The following is a 21,548-nucleotide window of genomic DNA, read 5'->3' as shown; positions in this document are numbered from 1 at the left end:
AAATCAGCATCAAAGTTATTTGAACTTAATAGAAAACACAATAGTTAGTTCTGTTAAAGATACATTTTCTTCTATTTTAGAAATCTAACCAGATGCTTTTGGGTCACTGTTGCAAAACCTTGATCAATAACAGCTTATCTAACAAACAAGGCTAACCTCTTGTGGTTGACATACTGCTGTGAAGGAAGGGGTAGCTTCCTTGTTTCCCAAAGTCATAGCAGCAAAACTATTTTAACCAAAGATTCTAGGAAAAATGGTTTCCAAGAAAGATCTGTTGATCATATCAAGACTTCACAGACCTTTCCTGTAAATGAAAATATTTCACCCTAGGAAGAAGGGAGATTGAGAAAAAGGGAAAGTCTCTAGTGTGTTTTCCTTTTTTTAAGAAGGAGAACTGCTTTCAAAAAATTATTAGGGAAGCAGCATCCCTCTGACTTACCAATGACCAACACCAAATGAAAAAAATAAAAAATAGAAAACATCAGTTTTGTCTGTAGGTAATCATCTTTTTCCTCCATACTACTAGAGTTTTCTTTGATTAGAACATGATCATTCCATTTCAAACAAGAATTCCTCCAGTGACATTTTCTAAGCCTCCCAAACTCTACTAATATTACTTTGCTGTTATAAAACAAAAACAATCCACAAATCTCACGGCTTTTTGCTGTCTAAAGCAAACTGGTTTACTCACATGTTTCATCTTAGTAGTCTAACATATTAGACTAAAGAAAGAGGTCAATCCCAAAGTGTTCAAAACAAACTAAAGAGATCGTAGAAACAATTTTAATACAGTCTAAGATCAGAATAAAAAATGAGGAATAAAAAATATTGCAACCACCCTCCTTTTGGGGGTTACACTTAAACTGTATATCTACCTGAAAATGTACAATAATATAGCAGCTTCCTCTAAATTGCTAACACTAGGGATGTAAAATTTCAGAAAGAAGCTCAAGCTCAATTATCACATACAAAGTAATGATGTAAAATAAATGAAAACTGTGAGATTTTCATAGTCACCTCTGAACAGAAGCCACATCTATCTGCTCAATCTCAATAATGCCGAAAATGATAGCCCAGATCTGTCACAGATCATTAGATCTTTGATCACTAGAAAGAACCATGATTCTAAGTTTACTAGTTCAGAGCCAATATCTGCATGTAAGTTGCAAGTTGGATATCAATCAAGTGCAATGACTTAATTAGAAATCAATATGTAATTAGAAGTACAAAAACAGTCAATTCTTAAGCTCAAAAAAGACAATTGTTACCATGCAAGATATGACTGCTTAAATGACCAGATGGCTCTCCAAATTCTGCTTTTATCCTGTTTCATAAACTGCTATATTGTATACCAATACTTCTTCATTTTCAGTTTTCTACTTCCCTTCTTCTCTAGTTTTCAACACTCCAAGTATAATCACTACAGAAGGAAAAGATGAGCCTGTCCAAGAGGCTTTCACTTCTAACACAAGCCCTGAGCTTAGGAGAATAGAAGCCTCAGACATAGAACAATTGCTACTCAAGCTCCATCCACAACTCAGACACTGAATAAGACTAAAACAAGACTTCCCCAAATCTTCAGAAGTTATTTTTTTCTCAAGCTACTCTATTGCTCTCAAAAGCTCCAACTGAGAAATGAAAGTCAATTCATTGGGCCACAGGCATGAAAACTGCCCAAGAATCAGTTTAAAAAGTGAAGATAAAGAGGTGGGAGGATCATGAAAGAAGGAAAAAGGAAGCAGTCCAGCAAGGCCAACACAGGTATTATTCAATACCCAGTAACTTTCATTAGGCATTACAATCCAATACAGAGGGAATTTTCCAGGAATACACCTTATAAATATGGGAAATTGGCAAAGGCCCAAGCCTTTTGCTATAAATGCTGTAAATTTGCATTCACAGAAATTCAAATCTGCTTCTCCACTCTCCCTGAGGCTTCTCTCTGGTATACATGGCTATTGCTCGCCTGCTGTCCTGTAATCTTTCTGTCTCCCCTAGTCCTTCCTTCCTTTCTTTCTGCTTCCTCTGGCTCTGTCAGAAACCAGACAAAAGACTGACAGTCAATCAACAAATAATATATAAATAAATGACCTTGGTTCTAAAGGTCTAGGAAAACATCTGAAAAGTACTCTCAAATCCTGATTTGTTGCCTTGAAGCTCTTACACATAGGTTTTCCTCTATTGAAGAGCCAGGGATTGTGCTCAGAAGGTTTATTTAAAATAGTAAAGCAACTTTTTAATACTTGGCAGATCAACATGTTTCCTCATCTTATAGAAAGAAGGGCCAGACAGGAAAAAGTTAAGGGGCTTTTCCCCAGGATTATAATATAATAATAGAAGAGGAGGAACAGAAGAAAAACAAAAAAAATTTTTGAGCCACCTTAAGACAAAGCTTCCTTCTTGGCAGCTGCCTGTTAATAATGGAGTCAGAAGCAGAAAAATAATTCACAAGGTAAAAAAAAAAAAATCCTGTTGTCTTCTCTTGCTTCTCCTTTGCATGTGGCAAGGATCATTAGGTAGTTTCCTATTGAATATTTTTTATTTTTTAATTTAAGTACTGTGATAAATATTTTACCAGATAATCCCAATTTTTTTCATCTAGACTTTATTTTTCCTCAACTGTCTCAGTTTCCTCATCTTTAAAATGAGGAAGTTAGAAAAAGGTATTAAAAGTAACTTCCAGGGGGCAGCTAGGTGGCGCAGTGGATAGAGCACAAGCCTTGAATTCAGGAGGACCCGAGTTCAAATCTGTCTCAGACACTAAATACTTCCTAGCTGTGTGACCCTGGGCAAGTCACTTAACCCCAATCTCAGTGGGAAAAAAAGAAAAAAAAAGTAACTTCCAGCGCTAAACTTCTATTTTAAATTTGATTTTACTATATTTTCAATGCTTTTTTTTTAAACAATTTTGAAATAGAAATGAAATTTAAAGTATGATTCCATTTACAGTCAAGTTTTTGAGAATGTATTTACTCTGTATATGTGTACTAGGATCCAATGCACCATCAGGCCTTGAATATAAGTGGAAGGGCATCTCATTAGCAAGAAAGAGGAGAAAACAACAGTAGAGAATGAGACTGACTGGGACCATGACTTGATCTCAAATTACTCTGATGATAAGATTCAAGAATTATAAAGCTCTTCCTAAGGGAAAAACTAAAAGAAATACAAAGTGCAATAAAATGCCAGAAGTAGGCACAGAGGAGTCCCAATCAAGTTGAGACATACTTTGAAAAGCAGGTGGACATACGATGAAAGTCTGCTGGAATGGATCAGTCTGAGTGCAAATTTGAGTAGTTCCAGGCTGCAAGGAAACACTCTGCTGGGCAACTCCTGCAACAGGTGCTGCAGATGATGGATACAGAGCTGACTGGTAGTTTAGCAGGGGGACATCCGAATTAGCCAGAGAGAGTGTAGCTGCTGCTGCAGTAGAACTGGATGCTAAAACACTGGCCTAAAAAACACAAACATTAGATTTGTAAAAAGGAATGTCCAGGGGGGCATTATCATTCACACAAAACATTTGTCGAATAGCTAAAACAAATGAAAAGTTAGGCTGAACAATGTCTTTGAATAACCTTTTGGCTAAAGACACAAATTTCCAGTCTCAAAAATGTAAAATTAAATGGTCATTTCCCCTTAAAATATAAATTTCTAGAAAGTAAAAAGTGAATAGTAGAGAACAAGTAGAAAACTACAAGAAAGCAAAGATGGACAAGTTATGAATATAGTATCTTCTTCTATTACATATGCTTTCTTGAAAGAGAAATGTGTTGTTACATATTTTGAATCCACTCTGATGTTCTGCTGGACACAAGACATGTTTTGTTTTCCTTTTTTCTGCCTGTCTTTTCCTATTTTTTTTTCATATTTTGTATTTTGTTTTAAATTCATGCACTTTCTTTCTTTCTCTTTCCTCCTCCTCCCTCCTTTCCCTCCTCCCCACACCCTCTCTATCTCTTCCCTCTCTCTGGTTTCCAAACCAACTGAAAGTGTCCTAGCTTTATTCCATGGAGAAAGGGGCTGGATTTGAAATTCTTCTCAAAATATTTTCCTTCGTTTATTAGCACTCACAAAAATCTTCATTCAAACTTTTTACTTTTAAAAAGGAGTCTAGTTTAAACATTGAACTTGGGCTTTCAAGAGTCCAGACTAATTGTTTTAATAACACTCAATATGATCAGTACAAAATGAAGTTATCTCAACAGCCATGTTACATAAACAGCCAAGAGTCTAAAGCCCCAGGATTGCAGCTAACTGGGAGCAAAAAATTCAAGAGTGTGTTTTCATTTACTTGATCTTTTTGTAAACCAAAAGTTGTCACAGGGCAGGGATCAGATCTGCAAAATTTTCTTTCTGAGTGGGCACTTAATATAGCATCTTGTCATGCAATCATAATACTACCACTATGAAGATTTAATTCCTAATATCCTAAACAAAGCTTCATCAACAAAACTACTCTACCTACCTACCCCTGTTGCTACATCCGATCACCTTCATTTCGTCCCACTTTGCTTTACATTTCCTCCTGGCATACCTGATTGTGCCCGGTATTGAGCTGGTTGCTGAAGGTCATGGTTAGATTTGTGCTTGTGTTGGGGGCAACATGGGTGGTAAACGGGCTCTTGATCTGTTTCACCGTATCATACATGTGACCTCTCCTTTTGCAGATCTCCATATTCTGAAAGCATGACTTAACACTGCAACACAAAGATGAAAATTCAGGACTCATCCAGAATGGCAGCAAACCATTTAAAATATGCATACCATGCAATCACACAATACAAATAACAAAAAGAATGTTTTTTTAAAATGATTTTGTATGGGTATAAAGGTGCTTAATATACTTTTTAAAAGGCATTTCTTGATTAAAAACAAAGAAAAATCAGTAACTGAACTATAACCTCAAAATTTGTAAAGTAAAAGAAAAAATACCCCAAAAATCCAAATATATATAAAGATTAAAATGGTTCTTAAATCAAGAGCTTTCTTTTAACTACTAGAAAGGAATGGAGTGAGCAGTAGAAATTTTAACACAAGTTGAAAACTATGACTAAAACTCCCCAATGCTAAAATTACCCCAAACTCACTGATTGCTGTGTGGGAAATCCAAAAGATGAGTCATTGTCACAAATGGGTGGTTGAGGGTTTTCAATGGAGTAACTCTCTTATCTGCATCAATTGTCAACATCTTCTTTAACAAATCAATGTACTCTCTTCGATCCGCTTTTTCTGCCAACATATCCGTTCCCTCTAAGTCTGTAGACATATTCACCTTTCCAAAAAATTTTTTTGAAATATGATGTTCAAATCACTTAAAATATTAACCAAAAGCATTTAATCAGCCATTTGCTTTTCCCAAAAATATTGAATTCCCAGTAGAGGAATAATGGGAAAAAATCTTATTAATGAATTCCCTAAGTATTCAAACTAAAAGAAGTTATCCTTACCTTCTATGACCAAAAACTATCCAAATTTGTTAAATAACAAAGAATTTCTACATGATTAAAAATATAGTGTTTTTTTTGTCACTATTTTTCACAAAATTTAAAGATACATAAATAAGCATATATCACGGCATTCCTAATCTCCAAATCTCACATTTTATTTATTGTTTAGAAGAATTGGAACAGGGAAGAAACTTGCTCATAAACATATCTCAACCAAATATCTGAACCTAACTGAAAGAGATAATGAGAAATGATTGAGAAACAAGTATTTCTTAAAGTAATCTCTTGCCAAGATTGAAGTGCCCTTTAATCACATATTTGAATTCACATGCAATTTTTTTTTTTTTTTTTTTTTGCAAGCAATGAGCACATCTTATGCTGCCAAGGCAATAGTCATTTCTTCTTTAGGTCTGTCAACAAAGATTTAATATCTTCTAGAGAAAGCCAATAACTTAATGGGACTTGCCCAGATTTTCCAGACTCACCTGGGCCATGTCATCTAAACAGTTGAATATGTACTTCCGGGCTTCTTTTGATTTTATTCCTGTTTCCAATTCATGCTCCTCTGGTGTCTGAAAAATATGGTTTGTGGAGAGGGGATAAAATCCATGTGGTTGCAATGTTCACTTTTTTTTTTTTTTAATAAAAGCCAACAAAGCAAAGAAACAAAGTGTGGTCATCCTGCCAACTACAAATAGCAAATAAAAATGTGCAATACAAGAGAAGTAAGTTCAATAGTTGGCCAACTTTCAGAGATGATTAAAAAAAAAAAAAAAAAGAAAGAAAACCACAGGCACACAACTCAGGGGCATAACACAGTTTCTGGCAGATGACAACAATCAGTCTTTTTCTGGAGACTGCTTAGATATAATTTATGAGACAACACCAAAGGTAGAAACTAAAAGTATTTGGTATCCAGTAATCCAAGGAGGCAAGATGCCAGGGATTAATCAAATTACTACACGGATTCTCTTACAAGAAAAGTAGATTCCCCCCCCAAAAAAAGGCAGACACTTATTTTCAGGAAACACCTAAGGTTCTCAATACTTGGTACTATTCAGAAAAATATACTGGGTTTTTGACAAGAAGAATAATTTTACAAAAGCAGCTATTAAACACATGTTCATTTTAACTTACATAAGGATTTTATGCTAAAAAAAAATGACTTTTTAAGATTTAGGAAAAAAAATAGAAACAGACCTTTAGTCTCCACAGTGGATAACCCAAATTAGGATCTCTGTTGAAAAACCTGCTTGTTTTTGTTCCTGCACTTAGAAGATATTCTGCTGGGAGGCCTTGTGTTTGTGAAATGTAACGAATCTGTAAATATTAAAAAAAAAAAAAGTATATAAACACACATACACATACAGACATACATAAAGAAGAGACAGAGATCGAGAAAAAGAGAAGAGCTTCACCTTAAAATCCTAATCTCTTACCAAACTGAAAATAAAAGGGAAAGGGCATGGTCAACAAATTCTGTTCAATTTTTAAACAATATACAAAAACTGATATTTACTTACACCATACCAACCCACAAATTCCCAAATGTCCTTTTGATTGCACTTGTTAATTATCTGAAGAGACATGGGACCCAACAGTTCTGAACATAGTGAAGTTTTAGGAACTCTTTTAATACAAAAGTTTAGAAAACTTGAGGAAAAACCTTCACTAGTGAACTATGAAGGACTCTTCCCCCTCTTTCCTTGGAAGAGCTTCTCCTGCTCTCCAGATGAGCTTTGATATATCTGTATTTTGAAGGCCAGGAATATGCTGCCTTTTCTCAGGGCCCATTCCTCCATGAAATCTCCCTTAATAAATCTCAACTCTCAACTCTTCTTTTTCTGAATTGCTCTCCTCTCTACTACTCAACTGAATTCTTGTTTATACGTGGGTTTCCTAATTGCTTCTACAATAAAAGGATCAATATAAAAATTGGGAAGGGATTTAGAAATCATTCAAATCCAATCCTGCCTCCTCCTCCCCATATCACCACTTTACAGATGGGGAATGAGTCTCAGAGGGGTAAAGGGACATGTAATTTCCCACAACTAACAAGTAGCAGAGCTAGGATTCACACTTATGTCTCAGAACTCCAAAATCCAGTGCTTCTGCCATTCCACCAAAACTATATGCAGCTCTTAAAATACTTTCATCATCCTCTAAATCCCATTAAGGTACAAACACACTTTCAGGACTGAGGCCACCACATTTTTCTTTTTTATCTCTTCTTCCTTGCCCCCTTTTTCATTAGTTTCCATGTAAAGTATCAATTTTGTTTCAGCTTCAAAACAGTAATATGCTATTTACTCTTTTCCAAAAAAAGATAACTGTTCTATCTATGATGATAAAGTGTAAATGTCATATTGTATTTAACATGTATTGGTCAACCTGCCATTTGGGGGGGGGAGTTGGAGAGAAGGAGGGGAAAAGTTGGAACAAAAGGTTTTGCAATTGTCAATGCTGAAAAATTACCTATGCATATAAAAAATAAATAAAAAACATTTTTAAAAAGTGTAGATATGTTTTTAAAAATCCGTAAAACCAGAGGTCAAATGTAGACCTCGCAAGCACATACTTCAAAATCAGCCAACTTTTCAAATGAGAAACCCCATAAGCAGTAGCTCTCTGTGGACAGAAGACTTGTCAGGGCCAGCACTTCTTGGGCTCAGATCCTTATTATCAATACAGTCCCAAGGTAAGTCCCTTAACCTTTTATAAACTCAGTTTCTTCATTTATAATATGTGGCCAACAATAATATCTATTCCCACAGAGCTGGAAAAGACCAGGTACCTCCTAAGTGTCAGATATTGCATGCTAAGCACTGAGGGTACAAAGAAAGGCAAACTATAGTTCTGGTTCAAGATCCTCACAGTCTTGATAGGGTAGTCAAGGTGCCAAGCTCTACACAGTGTAGACTCCAGATTGAGGAGGACTGGCAAAGGCTCCTTGCAGAAGTCAAACGTGAGCTGACAATGGGAGCCAAATCACCAGGAATAAAAGCAGTGAAAATATCCAGAGACCAAATGTCATCAAATGAATTCAAATCTGGGTAACACTCTATATTTGTAGTTTAATAATTCAACACTGCTTTGTGCTTCAAAATTTAAATAGTTCTTTGTGACAACAAGCTAGTCTGTTCTTCACAATTAACAAGATACAGCTACAGAAGACAAATCACAAAGAAACACTTGGTGTTAATGATAGCAACAATACATGGGACACAATACACTGCTTCTAATGCTTTCCCATTACTGCAACATTTTCCTTACAGAGCCTTGGAAAAAGCACCTTCCTGAATCTACCACCTCCAGTAAGCCCCACCCTTCAAAGCACCACACCCAAACACTGATAAGATTCCCAGAATTATCAGATCTTTTTTTTTTTTTTTCCATAAACATGAAAACTGCCCATTTATACCTTCAGTTTATTCTTCCCAGGAAAAGGTACAATAGTAATCTTTCACTGGGGGAGAGGAGAGACAGGTACCAGGTGGATCTAGCCAATGGGTTGATTAAACAATTGTGGCCAATGTCTTCAGTTCAAAACAGAGATTAACACACTGCTACTGGACTACCTCTCACAAGACTGAATAAAATTACAAAATTACATAAAATATAAAATAGCATAAAATATGAACACTTATAAAACAAGAAATCTATGCTTCACTTATGGAAGCATAAGTCAACTTCTGGAAACTAGTAAATATCTTTCCTCCACTGTACAACAATATTACTCAACTGAAAAGGAAATAAACATAAGCTCATTTTTTTTTTTTTAAATGGCTCTGTATCACAATCATCTAACTGGAGAATGGGAAATCGAAGAAGGAATCATTTAAGAGTAATTTCCATAACCCAATCCTACAACCCTTCCCGCCCCCCAATTTCTCAAACTCAGGGGCCACTTGATTTCAAAATGGCTTAATAGCAAAGGAAACTGCAGAATAGCTCTTCTATTCTTGCCAAGTTCTTTCTTAACTATCAGAATCACACTCATATGTTAGCACAGTCAGGGGGCCAGGAGGAAAGGGACTTTCAACATTATCTAGTCTAGACTTTTACAGATGAGAAAACACAAAAGTCTATTTTCCATCATAGATTATTTCTTTCATAAATTCTCTTGCATAGAGAGGCACTGTAAACCCATCTCAGTTTGAAGAGTATTTAATTCTAGTACATCACTTTTAAACAAGAGATAACTATTCACAAAGTTCAGGTTCACTCACACTCCACAAAAGTTCACAATGAATATTCTAATTTTTCATCTCTTTCTTTTGTGTTTTAATTCACAAGTTAGCATGGAACCTTGAAGCTAAGTCTCTGGAACACTCTATCCATGACTAAAAGATGCCATTATAAGGTAGAATATCATAGGACTGCATTCTCGATCATTTTTTGGAAATGCCAAACACCAAAAATTGCCACTAAAGGCCCTGAATGACTGCAGTCTCAGAGAGCAGGTGGTTTGGAGAGAAAGTGTTAAAACACACCACTTTTTCCAAAATCCATATTGCACTGGGATAGGGCTTTTGCCATAATTGCTTTTCCCTAATATCTAACCACTTCACTAGAAATAACTTGTCTGGCCTGTTCCCGCCCAAAGCCCATTCTTACCTGATCATATTCTGAAGCACCAGGATAGAGAGGCCAGCCCAGAAACAACTCAGCTATCACACAGCCCAAGGACCACATATCAATAGCCTCACAAAATGGCAGTCCAAGTATGATTTCAGGAGCCCTATAAAGCAAAAGCATCAGATTAAAAAATGGATTATATTCAGTTCCAGTTGATCAATGATAGACAGAAACAGCTATACCCAGATAAGGAACACTGGGAAATGAGTGTAAAATGTTTGCACTATTGTCTTTCTACCCAGGTTACTTATACCTTTGGAATCCAATTCTTACTGTGTAACAAGAAATTTAGTTTTACACACATATATTGTATCTAGGATATATGGTAACACATTTAACATGTATGGGACTGCCTGTCATCTAGGGGAGGGAGTAGAAAGAGGGAGGGGAAAATTTGGAAAAGTGAATACAAGGGATAATGTTGTAAAAAAAAAAAAAAAAAAAAAAAAAAAATTACCCATGCATATGTACTGTCAAAAAAAATTTATAATTATAAAATTAATTTAAAAAAGGATTATGAGCAATTAACACCTAAAAATGCCAAACGAATCCTGCTTTTGCACAGAAAGCAAGGCACATTTTGTTTATGAAACCGAAAATTATTTTTGCTATGTTAACCAAAGAATTTTGTATCTCTCCCCTGTCAATAAGATGTTAAATGATTAAGTTGGTTCCTTTTGTTTCATTGCCAAAATGAAGCTAAGTTTAGAGCAGAAAAATTTATCATAGGATCATAGATTTAGAGCTGGAAACCACTGAGGCTAACCCCCACGTTTTACAGATGACAAAATAGAGGCACAGAGAAAGACTTTGTGACTTGCCTAGGGTCATGTGGCTAATGAGTACCTTAAGACGGCCCCATTCTGCTATACTATTATGGAAGACCACTGTACTGTTCTGTATAAAGCTACAACTTCTGCAATGTGAAAAAGATTTCTAAGATAACACTAATGTGGATGCCTAGAAGGAGAAGATAATCAAATAAGTCTGGAAATTCTGTGGAGTAACACTTAATTTTGAAAATATCTAGAAAACTCTTTGTGCCCATTGCTAATCTGGAAATACATTCTGTATGGGTGTATATGTAGAGTAAATCTAATTGGCTGATGTCACAGGAGACATGGGGTGAAGGTAGAGAATTTGAAACTCAAAAAAAAAAAAATTTCCTTTCACTCAGTAGATCTTCAACTAATAAAATGTTTGTTGACGTCGGTCATAATGTCTGTATAATAATACTGAGTACATAATGCTACAGAATTTCTTGACCAATTCTACCACCACCAAAATAAAAAAAAGTTTATATATAAACTGACTTTAAGCAAAAAAAAAAAAAAAAAAAAAAAAAAAAAAAAAAGAAAAAGAAATGAAGGAAAGAGATCCCTCTTCTCAAATGTCTCTCTTTTAACCTGTAATTGCATCTCTTCTCACAAAGAAACCAGGGCTTTTTCATGAGTCCTGTATTAGGTTCAGTGTCAAGTGCTAGAAAATTCAAAAAGTTACTTGTGGGCTGATATCTCTTTTTCTATCCCAATTTACTGTATATCACACAAAGATATCATGAATACCAGTTTTCAGCAAAAGATTATTTTTAACCCTTTAAGCAAAGCCCATGAAAATAGGAAATTTACATTTCTTATTCCTTTTTTTAAAAAATGTACAAGAATCAACCCCTTTTACTGAGTACCCCTTCAACTTGCCCTAGGAAAAGGTGTCTCTGCTTTCAATTTCCAAAGAGATGAGTTAATGCTTTATGCTCACAGTAAACTCCACAGGACATAGCAGAAAGCTGAAGCCCACAACATGTGTCTTATTATGTTGCCTATTGATCCCTTTGCAGCAGAAATAAAGCCATCATCTGTCAAACAAGTAAAACAAGCAGGCATTAAGAAAACCCAGAAGGAAAAGCCCCTCACCTAAGAAATAATAGAAAAGAAATCGGGGCACTGAGGACTAGCCAAAGTTAAGAATAGGTCTAGTTTGTTAAAGAAGGAAAGCTGTACCAAAAAAGGATTAAGCTTCCAGAATCAGCCCCAGGAACAAACAGCACAAGACACAGTTATCTTCAGAGCAGACTGGCCCATCTGTGAAGTCTCAAATTCCTTCCATTTAAAATTCTTCAAAAGTAACCACCCTAATTAAACTCCTATATTATTATCAGAGGAAACAGGATCTTTCATTCAGTTAAGAAGTTACAATCCCAGAAATCCAAAAAGATTTTAATATACAACCTAAATGATTGAATAAAAAAATGAGAATACATCTTGTCCCAAGGATTTCCTCTATTTGTTCCAAGTACAGATCTTTCCAGGAAGGAAACTTTCCAATTATATTCCAGCAATAACTAGGCTTCAGAAAAGATCACTTTGGAGGCATTATTAATCTCTTCGAATAGTATTATAATTTTTAAAGAGGCTTTCACTAATGAAAGCCCCAAGAATAGAGAACTCCTATATTCCCTCTTCTCATAGTGGGAGGCGGGGAGGGGAGGCCTACTAGGGAAGCCTGTGATAAATATGGTAAATGCCATCTTCTGGCATATGATGCTTTGCTTTAACTCTATATTTGTCACAAAAGAGGATTCCCTCCCTCAATAATAGAAAAGATTAATGGCACTAATAAAATGTATTTTAAGAGGTTTTACAGAGTAGTAGTCCAAATAAAAATAATACTTTAAGGTTTAGAAAAAACTTTCTAAAAACTTTCAAACATTTGCTGATAATAAGTCATTTCTCGATCCCCCACATTCAGTTTCAAGACTCCAGATGGAATCACAAACTACAGTCTAAGAAATTGGGCTATATTTTATATGACCCTTACAACTATGTTCACAAGTGGTATCACCACTTTACAGATTATCATCACCATTTTACAGATAAAATAAATCGTAGATGAGAGGATAAGTCCTCAAGAACATCTAGCTAGCAAGCCCTGTAAGTAATTTCAGTGCAATGATCTTGACAAGACATCACACCGTTGCCTCTTCCCAAACTTAAAAATCAGTCATAGGATTCTATTAAGAGTTACAGATCCTGTATAGATCAGCAATTTGAAAGCTTACAGCCAGCTCCTGACTTTCAACAGCTAATGGCTGTGGCTTGTTGCCACCTCTTACAGGACTATTTGACTTGGACTGTGGAATTATTAATCAAAGAAGCAACCTTCAAAAGCTCAAATACTTGAATTGTGGGCAGAGGCCCAGCTCTGGGCACCATTCCTATTGCAGGTGGTTGTAACTACACACAGAACTGATGGAATTTCAGTTTAATGAAATGCCAATGGCATGTGTTTTTCCAACACAGAGGTAATAGGAGTTCTCTAATGAACCAGAGAGCTAGCAAATCCAGAAACAACATGAAAGACTGCAAAGGTAAGGGGCCATGAGATTTCAACTTTCAGCTAGAAAGAACCATCCTTTTCAAGCTCAGGATAGTGCTAAAACCAGCTGGCAGGTAGAGCTCAAATATGGCTCTCTGCCAAAGCCAAGATTTCAGCTTAGAACACTGTCAATTATCCACAGAGGAGGAGCTAACTAATTCTGCCACCCCAACCTTACAAGGAAGACATGTTAAATCCCCAAAAGATAGAGTTACAGGAAGTGGCCTGGCTATCCAATGACTCATTTAAGGAACAGGGAATAAACATACTTTTTATGTTTCTCTCAGACTCAAAGTTTTAGTCAATGAAGGAAAATACTCTCTGTGCCCCCTCCCTTCCAATAAAAATGAAAAAATATTAGCTAAAAAGATATTAATTTTTCCACATTAGCTACCTTCTGTTTATGGGGCAACAAAACTAGCTGGAAAAATCTATAGATGTTCCCTCAGAACAACAGTCCCACTGTAAAACCAAAGATAAACAAGAGACAGCACACAAAGTAGGTCAAAAAACGAGACCTGTTCAGCTCACTATATCTTTCTCCTTATATTGATAGCCTAGAAATGTTCAACTTGGGGGCAGCTAGGTGGCGCAATGGATAGAGCACCAGCCTTGAATTCAGGAGGACCAAAGTTCAAATCTGGTCTCAGACACTTAACACTTCCTAGCTGTGTGACCCTGGGCAAGTCACTTAACCCCAGGCTCAAAAAAAAAAAAAAAAAAAAGAGAGAGAGAGAGAGAGAGAGAGAAAAAAATGTTCAACTCACATATATATAATAAGAAAGAAGTTATTTCTTCATGTAGAACAGAAAACAATTCCAGAATTCATGAAGGAACAGTAATATGACAAACCAACCCCTTTATTCAGCTAGTTCTTAAAACAATTTTTTTTCATTATTGTATCTTCTTTCACTAGGTCTACCCCACATAATCTCTCAATCTCTCAAAAACCTACAAATTGAACAAAACCTAGAAAGTGTCACTTGCCAGGTGTTCACTGCATCAATTGAAGCTGAAAAGATGACATATGTCTGTAGCCCCACTTAAGAGAGATGGTTTTAATTGCTGTCAATGAAAGAAACCCCACAATTTAAATAGGTCTTAATTTTTTTTTTCATCTTTGAAGTTGTATACTCACTTTTGGAGTTGTATACTCACTTTGGACAGAACACTAAAAAGGGTCTAATTACTGAAGCCAGCAGAGGGAATAGAAGTTCCTCCCTTGTGATTTCTCAACTTCAAACTTACTTTAAATTGAAAACACCCTGAGGCACTAAAACTTATTTGCAGTCCAGACAGTGGAGTTCAGAAAGCCCTGACAACAGGCCATTTAGCACAAATCATTCTTTTCACAAGTCTTTGTTTTCCCTTTCTCCTCTCAAAGGTATTAAGTCCAGTTACCAGATCAGAGATGTTATGCCAAATGACTTTCTACAGCCCTGAATAAAGTTAGAATGTATACAATTTCACTCTAACTAGTTGGAGATATTTTGTTTTTTCTTTAAATGATAAAATGGTGGGAAAAATGCTTTTCCTTACTAGATTCTGTCCTCCTACCACATATCAAATAATGAAATCTCAGCTGGAAATATGAGCCAGCTGCTCTGTTGAAGAATAGAAAACTACCCGCATGGAAATTGGTGAAGCTAGTTATACATGGGTTCACACGTTAGAGCAAAACCTTTGTCCCCTAAGAACTCAAGACTCAAAGACAACAATCTGTCTGAAGCGAGTCACCATTTATGTGGGCCATGCACAAAGCTCATTGATTTTAGTGCTATCCACTACCTAATTAGATCCACGCTATCTGTTGCAAAAAGATTAACCAAAAAAAAATGTGTGAAAGCTGCTAATATTGTGGTATGTAGTATCATCATGAAGTATTTTAAAATTAAGGAGATGAAAGATTAACTTTCAAATTTTGATGTCTCCCTGACCAGAAAGATTTCCCTGTTTCCTAAAAGAGGCAAATGTTTGATGCATTTTTTTTTTTTAAAGAGGGCAAAGCAGCATGAAAGACGCTTAAGCTCCCCACTGTGGATAAAAGCTAGTGATAAAGATAGAAAACCTCAACCCTGCTGTTACCACAGAGCAGCAGCACAGATAATGTCAAATTCAAAAAGTCCTAAATCATAAACCTCAGAAACAGCACAGAATGTACCTCTATTTCTAGGTGAGACCCTTGCTTAGCTTGGGTTAAGATTTCATAGCTACAATTGAGGGGCCAAGTATACTGGGCAGTTAAAAGAGCTTTATTGAAGAATTATCAGGGGATGGATTCAAAGCATTTGAAAAGCCTCTTCTAGAAAAAGGAAATCAATAAATTCAGCTTCATCACCTGAGGGTATACTCAGGATCAAAAGTGCTCAAGTGACAACTTCATATGAAAGGGCCAGAAAGGAGATCACAGTTAGCAGCTCTCTACACGGCCATTGAATTCTAGCTAACACATTAAATCAGGCCTATGCTACCTTTAGAGTACCCACTCTGAAATAAAAATCCATTAAAATGTTTTCTGTAAGTAACTCTACATATATACTCTCTAACTGGGATTTCAATAAGTTCAATTATTAGCAATTACTAATAAAAGCAAATTTCTAAAAGTAGAATGCAGTGTCCAACCAGGAACAGCTGGTCAACATGGAAGAAAGGGTGGAAGTGGAGGCACAAAAAAGAAAAACATCAAAGAGATGGGGAAAAAAGCTAAAAGGCACTCAATCCTTTATTATGGAATCTTTTCCCATTACTTCCACAGGCAGGTGGCTAAGCAGTTGGTCCTTCAAAATACATGTAATCTGTGATGGGGAAACAACTAATGAAAATGAGTCAAGTTAATTTTGCTCAGAACTGTTTGTATAACTCTGGGTAAATCATGATTTTCTTTCTTTTTTTGATCAGAATCTGAAAGACTAAAGTAGACTACCTGGAACAGTAGTGACCAAATCCCAGAAGTTCTAATTTTTTTGCCCATCTTAGAGTTAATATAATAGGAAAGAGAGTGAAAGACTGGGGGAGATGGATCCAAGAGAGTAGTATGCAAATAATTATGGCATATGTTATTATCTAGGAAATAAAAGCCCTTGAGTGAGCAAAAAGCATTAAGAATTTTTTTTTTTTAATCAGGGTCAAAGAGAAACAACTACACCCACAGAAGGAACACTGGGAAGTGAATATAAATTGTTAGTACTACTGTCGATCTTCCCAGGTTACTTATACCTTCGGAATCCAATACTTAATGTGCAACAAGAAAATTGGATTTACACACATATATTGTATCAAGGTTATACTGTAGCACATGTAAAATGTATGGGATTGCCTGTCATCTAGGGGAGGGAGTAGAGAGAGGGAGGGGAAAATTTGGAAAAATGAATACAAGGGATAAAAAAATTACTCATGCATATATACTGTCAAAAAAATTTTATAATTATAAAATTAAAATAATAAAATTAAAAATTAAAATTAAAAATAATAATAATCAGGGTCAAGGGCTTTGCTCTATTTAAATAGGCAAATTTTTCTTCAATTCTATGTTTCTCCATACCAGTAGTAATAACTATATCTGTGCCAAAAATGAAGTTGTCTTCCAATAACTATGGTATTACAAACTAATTAGGATAACTGCTTAACTTATCAATCCAGGGGTATAAAGGAACAAACTATATGACATTCAGGTTAAAAGCCAAACCAGTTAAAATCTTTTGTCTATGATCAGAAGGAAAACAAACAAACAACAAAAATCACATGAACTAGATATCCCAGCTTCTTAAACTGGGGTTTGCGACTCCATAAGGGGCTGCGGTACTGAATGTGAGAGTCAATGAAATTATGATTTATTATTAGTAAATTTTTGATTTCTATATCTTTTTATATATCTATATATCCGGAGTCACACAAAAATTTCTCAAGCAAAAAGGGGTTGTGACAAGCAGAACTAGGGGATCATTATACACTTCAACAATGATACTGTATGAGGATGTATTCTGATGGAAGTGGTTATCTTCAATATAGAGAAAAGCTAATCCAATTCCAGCTGATCAATGATGGACAGAAGCAGCTACACCCAGAGAAGGAACATTAGGAAATGGTGTAAACTGTGAGCATTTTGTTTTGTTTTGTTTTTCTTCTCAGATTATTTTTACCTTCCGAATACAATTCTTCCTTTGCAACAACAACAACAAAATTCGGTTCTGCACATATATATTGTATCTAGGATATACTATAAGATATTTAATATGTATGGGAATGCCTGCCATCTAGGGGAGGGGATGGAGGGAAGGAGGGGGAAAATTCAGAACAGAAGGGAATACAAGGGATAATGTTGTAAAAAATTACCTATGCATATGTACTGTCAAAAAAAAAAAAAAAGTTATAATTATAAAATTAAAAAAAAAAAAAAAAAAAAGGGTTGTGAAAAGAAAAAGTTTAAAAAGCCTAGGATTAGATGATGTCTGAGAGTCTTCTAAATCTAAAGTCAGCTTTAAATCTATGATCCTATGATGTTGTGGAAGAAAAGAAAGTTGAAAATGTGATTCAGAAACAATGGACATTAGGGTTGTAGCTGATGGGGTTTTTTCCCTCTAAAATATTTAATACTCCCAGTTTAAAACCTTAGAAAAACAGTGGTGGTAATCACAACCCCATCAGCAATAAATACAGCCAACCTTTCACTAAATGAGAAAAGAATGAGAATGGAGTAGAATGGTCTTAAATGAAAGAATGGCAGTGATGCCACAACTTTTGACAGTCCTCAAAGTCTCAGAATCTTCTCTTTTCTCAAAAAGTGGTTACAAGAGATACTCTTTTCTCAAAAAGTGGTTACAAGAGATACTAAGGAGAAACCCCAATTAGCTCTAAAAAAAAAAAAAAAGTTAAGTCCAGAAACAAGATCCATCTGTGAGATACCATCTATCACCACAGGCTTTTATGTTGTATTGATAGAAATGATTCTAGTGCTCTACGCAGTGTGTGTTTTAAGAGTGGCTCTCTAATCCTGTCGAATGGGGATCGACACTTGCCTGTAGTACCGGGACTGTAAGTAGGTGGAGCACACAGCTTTGGATACATGACTGGCAGAGCCAAAGTCAATGACCTTCACGCGGTATGGCTGCCGCACAGGATCTACCAGCATGATGTTTTCTGGCTTTAGGTCGGCATGGATCAGGCCAAGACTCTTGAGCTTCATCAGAGCAGTGGCCACCTGCTGTAGGATCGGGCGGATATACTTCAGCGGCAGTGGACTAAACTTGTTCTGCTTTAGGAAATCATACAAGTTCTGTTCCAACATCTCAAACACAAGGCAGGTGTGATTCTTGTGCTGGAAGCACTCATAAGAACGGACAAAATTGTATTCATCAGCATTCTCACTGCTTAGGCGGGAAAGGATGTTCACTTCAATCTGGCCCTGTCGGGCATAGGAAGGATGGTTTTTCAAGATCTTAATCGCGACAATTTCCTTGGTACTCCGCTTCCAGCACTTGGCCACCTGCCCAAATGTCCCCCGACCCAAGAACTCTAGGACTTCGTAACTGTTGGTCATGGAGCAAAGGATTTCGTGCTGGACCAGCTGGTAATCCCCTTCTCCGCTGGAACTGCTGTTCTTGGTGGTCACGGTGGTGGTCGTGGCAGCGGCACCCACCACGGTCCTGTTCTGCAGCATGAGAGGGGGATGTTCTTCTATGATTTGCACGCTACCGTTGCTGTCCACCTCCTCACTTTTTCTTTTCAATCCACATTTTTGATAAGGTTCCAGCAAAGAAACGTTGCCTCTGTGAGTGAGGGTCTGGCTGCTCTGGAAGGATGTGGTGGCAGCACCACCCGTGCTGTCAGCGGCCGTGACCACGATATGCTCCACTGTGGGAGCTGGCAGGAGGAGGCTCTGGTCGTAAGAGGGGAGGTTGAAACTTGTCACCTGGTGAGAGGAGTTGGCTTGCCCTTGTGTGGCTGAGAGGTTCTTGCTGTGGGTATAATACTTTTCGTTGCTGCTCTGTCCTGAAACATCCCAGCCAGAAGGCTCTATTTTCAGTTTCTTTGCACTGCAGAAGGCACTCGACGAGACTGACGGGGGGGAGAACACCTGCAGCTGTGATGCCATACCTAGAGAGACAACCGAGAGACAGAAGAGGCATTAGCAAGATTCTTGACTAGCACACTTTGAGCTAGCATGGAAACAAACTTCTTTTAGAAAATTCTGAAAGCATACACCTTTCTGCTCTGTAGCAATTCATACCTTTTTGATCTAGTTTTTAAGCATCTTTTTTTCTTTTCTAAATAAAATGTTATCAATGCTTTTCTATTTCCTAATATCAGTTTCTCCCCTTCCCAAGTCATCCCTCCAACATATCAGAAAAGTCTGACAATTCTAGTATTCTACATCCTTAATGGTTCTGTCTCTGCAAAGAGATGGGAAGAAATGGCTTCTCTTCTTTGGGACTATACTTGCTTAGAACATATTCTCATCAAAACACTTTTTTCCTACTGTAGAAGGATAAAGCTTTTCACCTAATTAGGTCTCTAACAAATTGTCCCATACATACACCCATACACAGAGACACACACGCAAATATACTAAAACAAATATTTCTGAAAACACATTATTAGTCTTCAATTCTTTACTAGTTGGTAAACTATGAGGATAGGAACGTTAGCTAAACTCTATCACCCTAGGTATCTTACTTTGCCCTGCACACACAGCAGGCATTTAATAAAAATTTTGTTATATTAACATTATTTATATGTATTATTATATTTACATTAATAAATACCATGGATAAATGGTATATGTTTCAAATCTCCAGAGCAGAGGTAACCAAATAGCGTTATAAAAGAAATGCAAATAGTTGTATAAGGAGATTAGTAATGAGAGATAAGATTAAAGAACTTCTAAGAGGTCTCAGAAACAGGCCTGCAATCCCTACCACTGCAGCCCCAACTAGAAGAAACTGAACAGGAAATATTTAACAATATAAATTAAGATACAGTAAAAACAGAAGTAATATTGATATATGATTTTCTAAGTCACCAAATAGCCTGTAGGGAACCTAAAGTATGGTTTAGTGGCCTTTTTATTTGAGTTTAACAACTCTGTTTTCTTATGAATTCACAAAATGTCATTTTTTCTTCTCATCTTACTAGTGTATTAGTTTCCTGATTGATCCAGTACCCTCCTGTCATTCCACATGCACACCGCTGACAAATGGATATCCCTGAAGCATAGCTCTGACCACGTGCCCCTCCTTCTCTGATGGCTGTCGACTGCCTGGCTCACACTGAAAACCCTATAGGCTCTAGTCCCAACTTATCTTTACAAGTTGATTCCAGATCACTCTCAGCCAAAAGGGCCTACTTGCCCATCCCCTCCACAAGACCTTCCAAATTCTGAAGCTGTGCTACTCCCCCTTCATCTCTCCTCCTCTTAGTAGATAGTAGATAGAGCAGTGGGCCAGAAAGACCAGAGTTCAAATCTGGTCTCACTAAGTTACTTGATCCTGTTTGCCTCAGATGAAGGAAATGGCAAACCACTCCAATATCTTTGCCAGAAGACCCCAAATGAAGTCACCAAGAGTCAGCCACTATTGAAATGACTCAACAAATTATCCCAATAATTACTGCCTCCCACAAACCACTGGGCATTTTACTCCAAATACATCCTACTTAGATATATTTGTGAATCCAAAGAATTCCTTTAGTAGGATGCAAGGTCCCCAAAGGCAGCAGTCTCACTTTGCAGGAATATCCCCAAAGCATAATATACAGATGCTTAATGAACACTGACTTGAATCTCCAGGCCACAGACATTACTCTGACCATGACAATACCCTTTTTTTTTTCTGCTTCTGTTTAAATATACATATTCCCAGGAAGACCTAAAACACTTTTATTTAAATGAAACTAGCACCCAGGAAAACAGTTGTAAGCAAAGTACTTCAGGAGGAAAGAAACTAATAAATCTGCAAAAGGATAACCTGCCCTCCCTTAATTTGGAGCAACAACATTTCACTACTTGAATACTCAAGATGTAGACTTTGATCAGAAACCTCAGGACTTGGAGCCTAGAATAAGCATTTCTATAATTCAATTGATCAAGGA

At 36.6% G+C, this 21,548-nt stretch overlaps 1 protein-coding gene across 7 annotated transcripts in view; it reads right to left on the bottom strand.

The window, feature by feature from the left end:
- Nucleotides 1-21,548, bottom strand: part of HIPK1 (homeodomain interacting protein kinase 1) — a 43,524-nt gene that overhangs the window by 12,736 nt on the left and 9,240 nt on the right. For all 7 annotated transcript variants that reach the window (XM_074263112.1, XM_074263113.1, XM_074263115.1 and 4 more), the window contains exons 2-8: nt 18,479-19,556; nt 10,068-10,191; nt 6,651-6,770; nt 5,936-6,022; nt 5,091-5,275; nt 4,538-4,700; nt 3,229-3,454 (exon numbers count right to left, since the gene is read on the bottom strand). In XM_074263112.1, the coding sequence (XP_074119213.1) occupies nt 3,229-3,454; nt 4,538-4,700; nt 5,091-5,275; nt 5,936-6,022; nt 6,651-6,770; nt 10,068-10,191; nt 18,479-19,554 (1,981 nt within the window). In that variant the 5' untranslated portion in view covers nt 19,555-19,556. The remainder of the gene's footprint in view (nt 1-3,228; nt 3,455-4,537; nt 4,701-5,090; nt 5,276-5,935; nt 6,023-6,650; nt 6,771-10,067; nt 10,192-18,478; nt 19,557-21,548) is intronic.

Source organism: Sminthopsis crassicaudata, chromosome 4 (assembly GCF_048593235.1).
Source record: "Sminthopsis crassicaudata isolate SCR6 chromosome 4, ASM4859323v1, whole genome shotgun sequence".
Lineage (NCBI taxonomy): Eukaryota > Metazoa > Chordata > Mammalia > Dasyuromorphia > Dasyuridae > Sminthopsis > Sminthopsis crassicaudata.
Note: the sequence above shows the minus strand (reverse complement) of the source record. Positions and strands in the feature narration are given on the sequence as shown.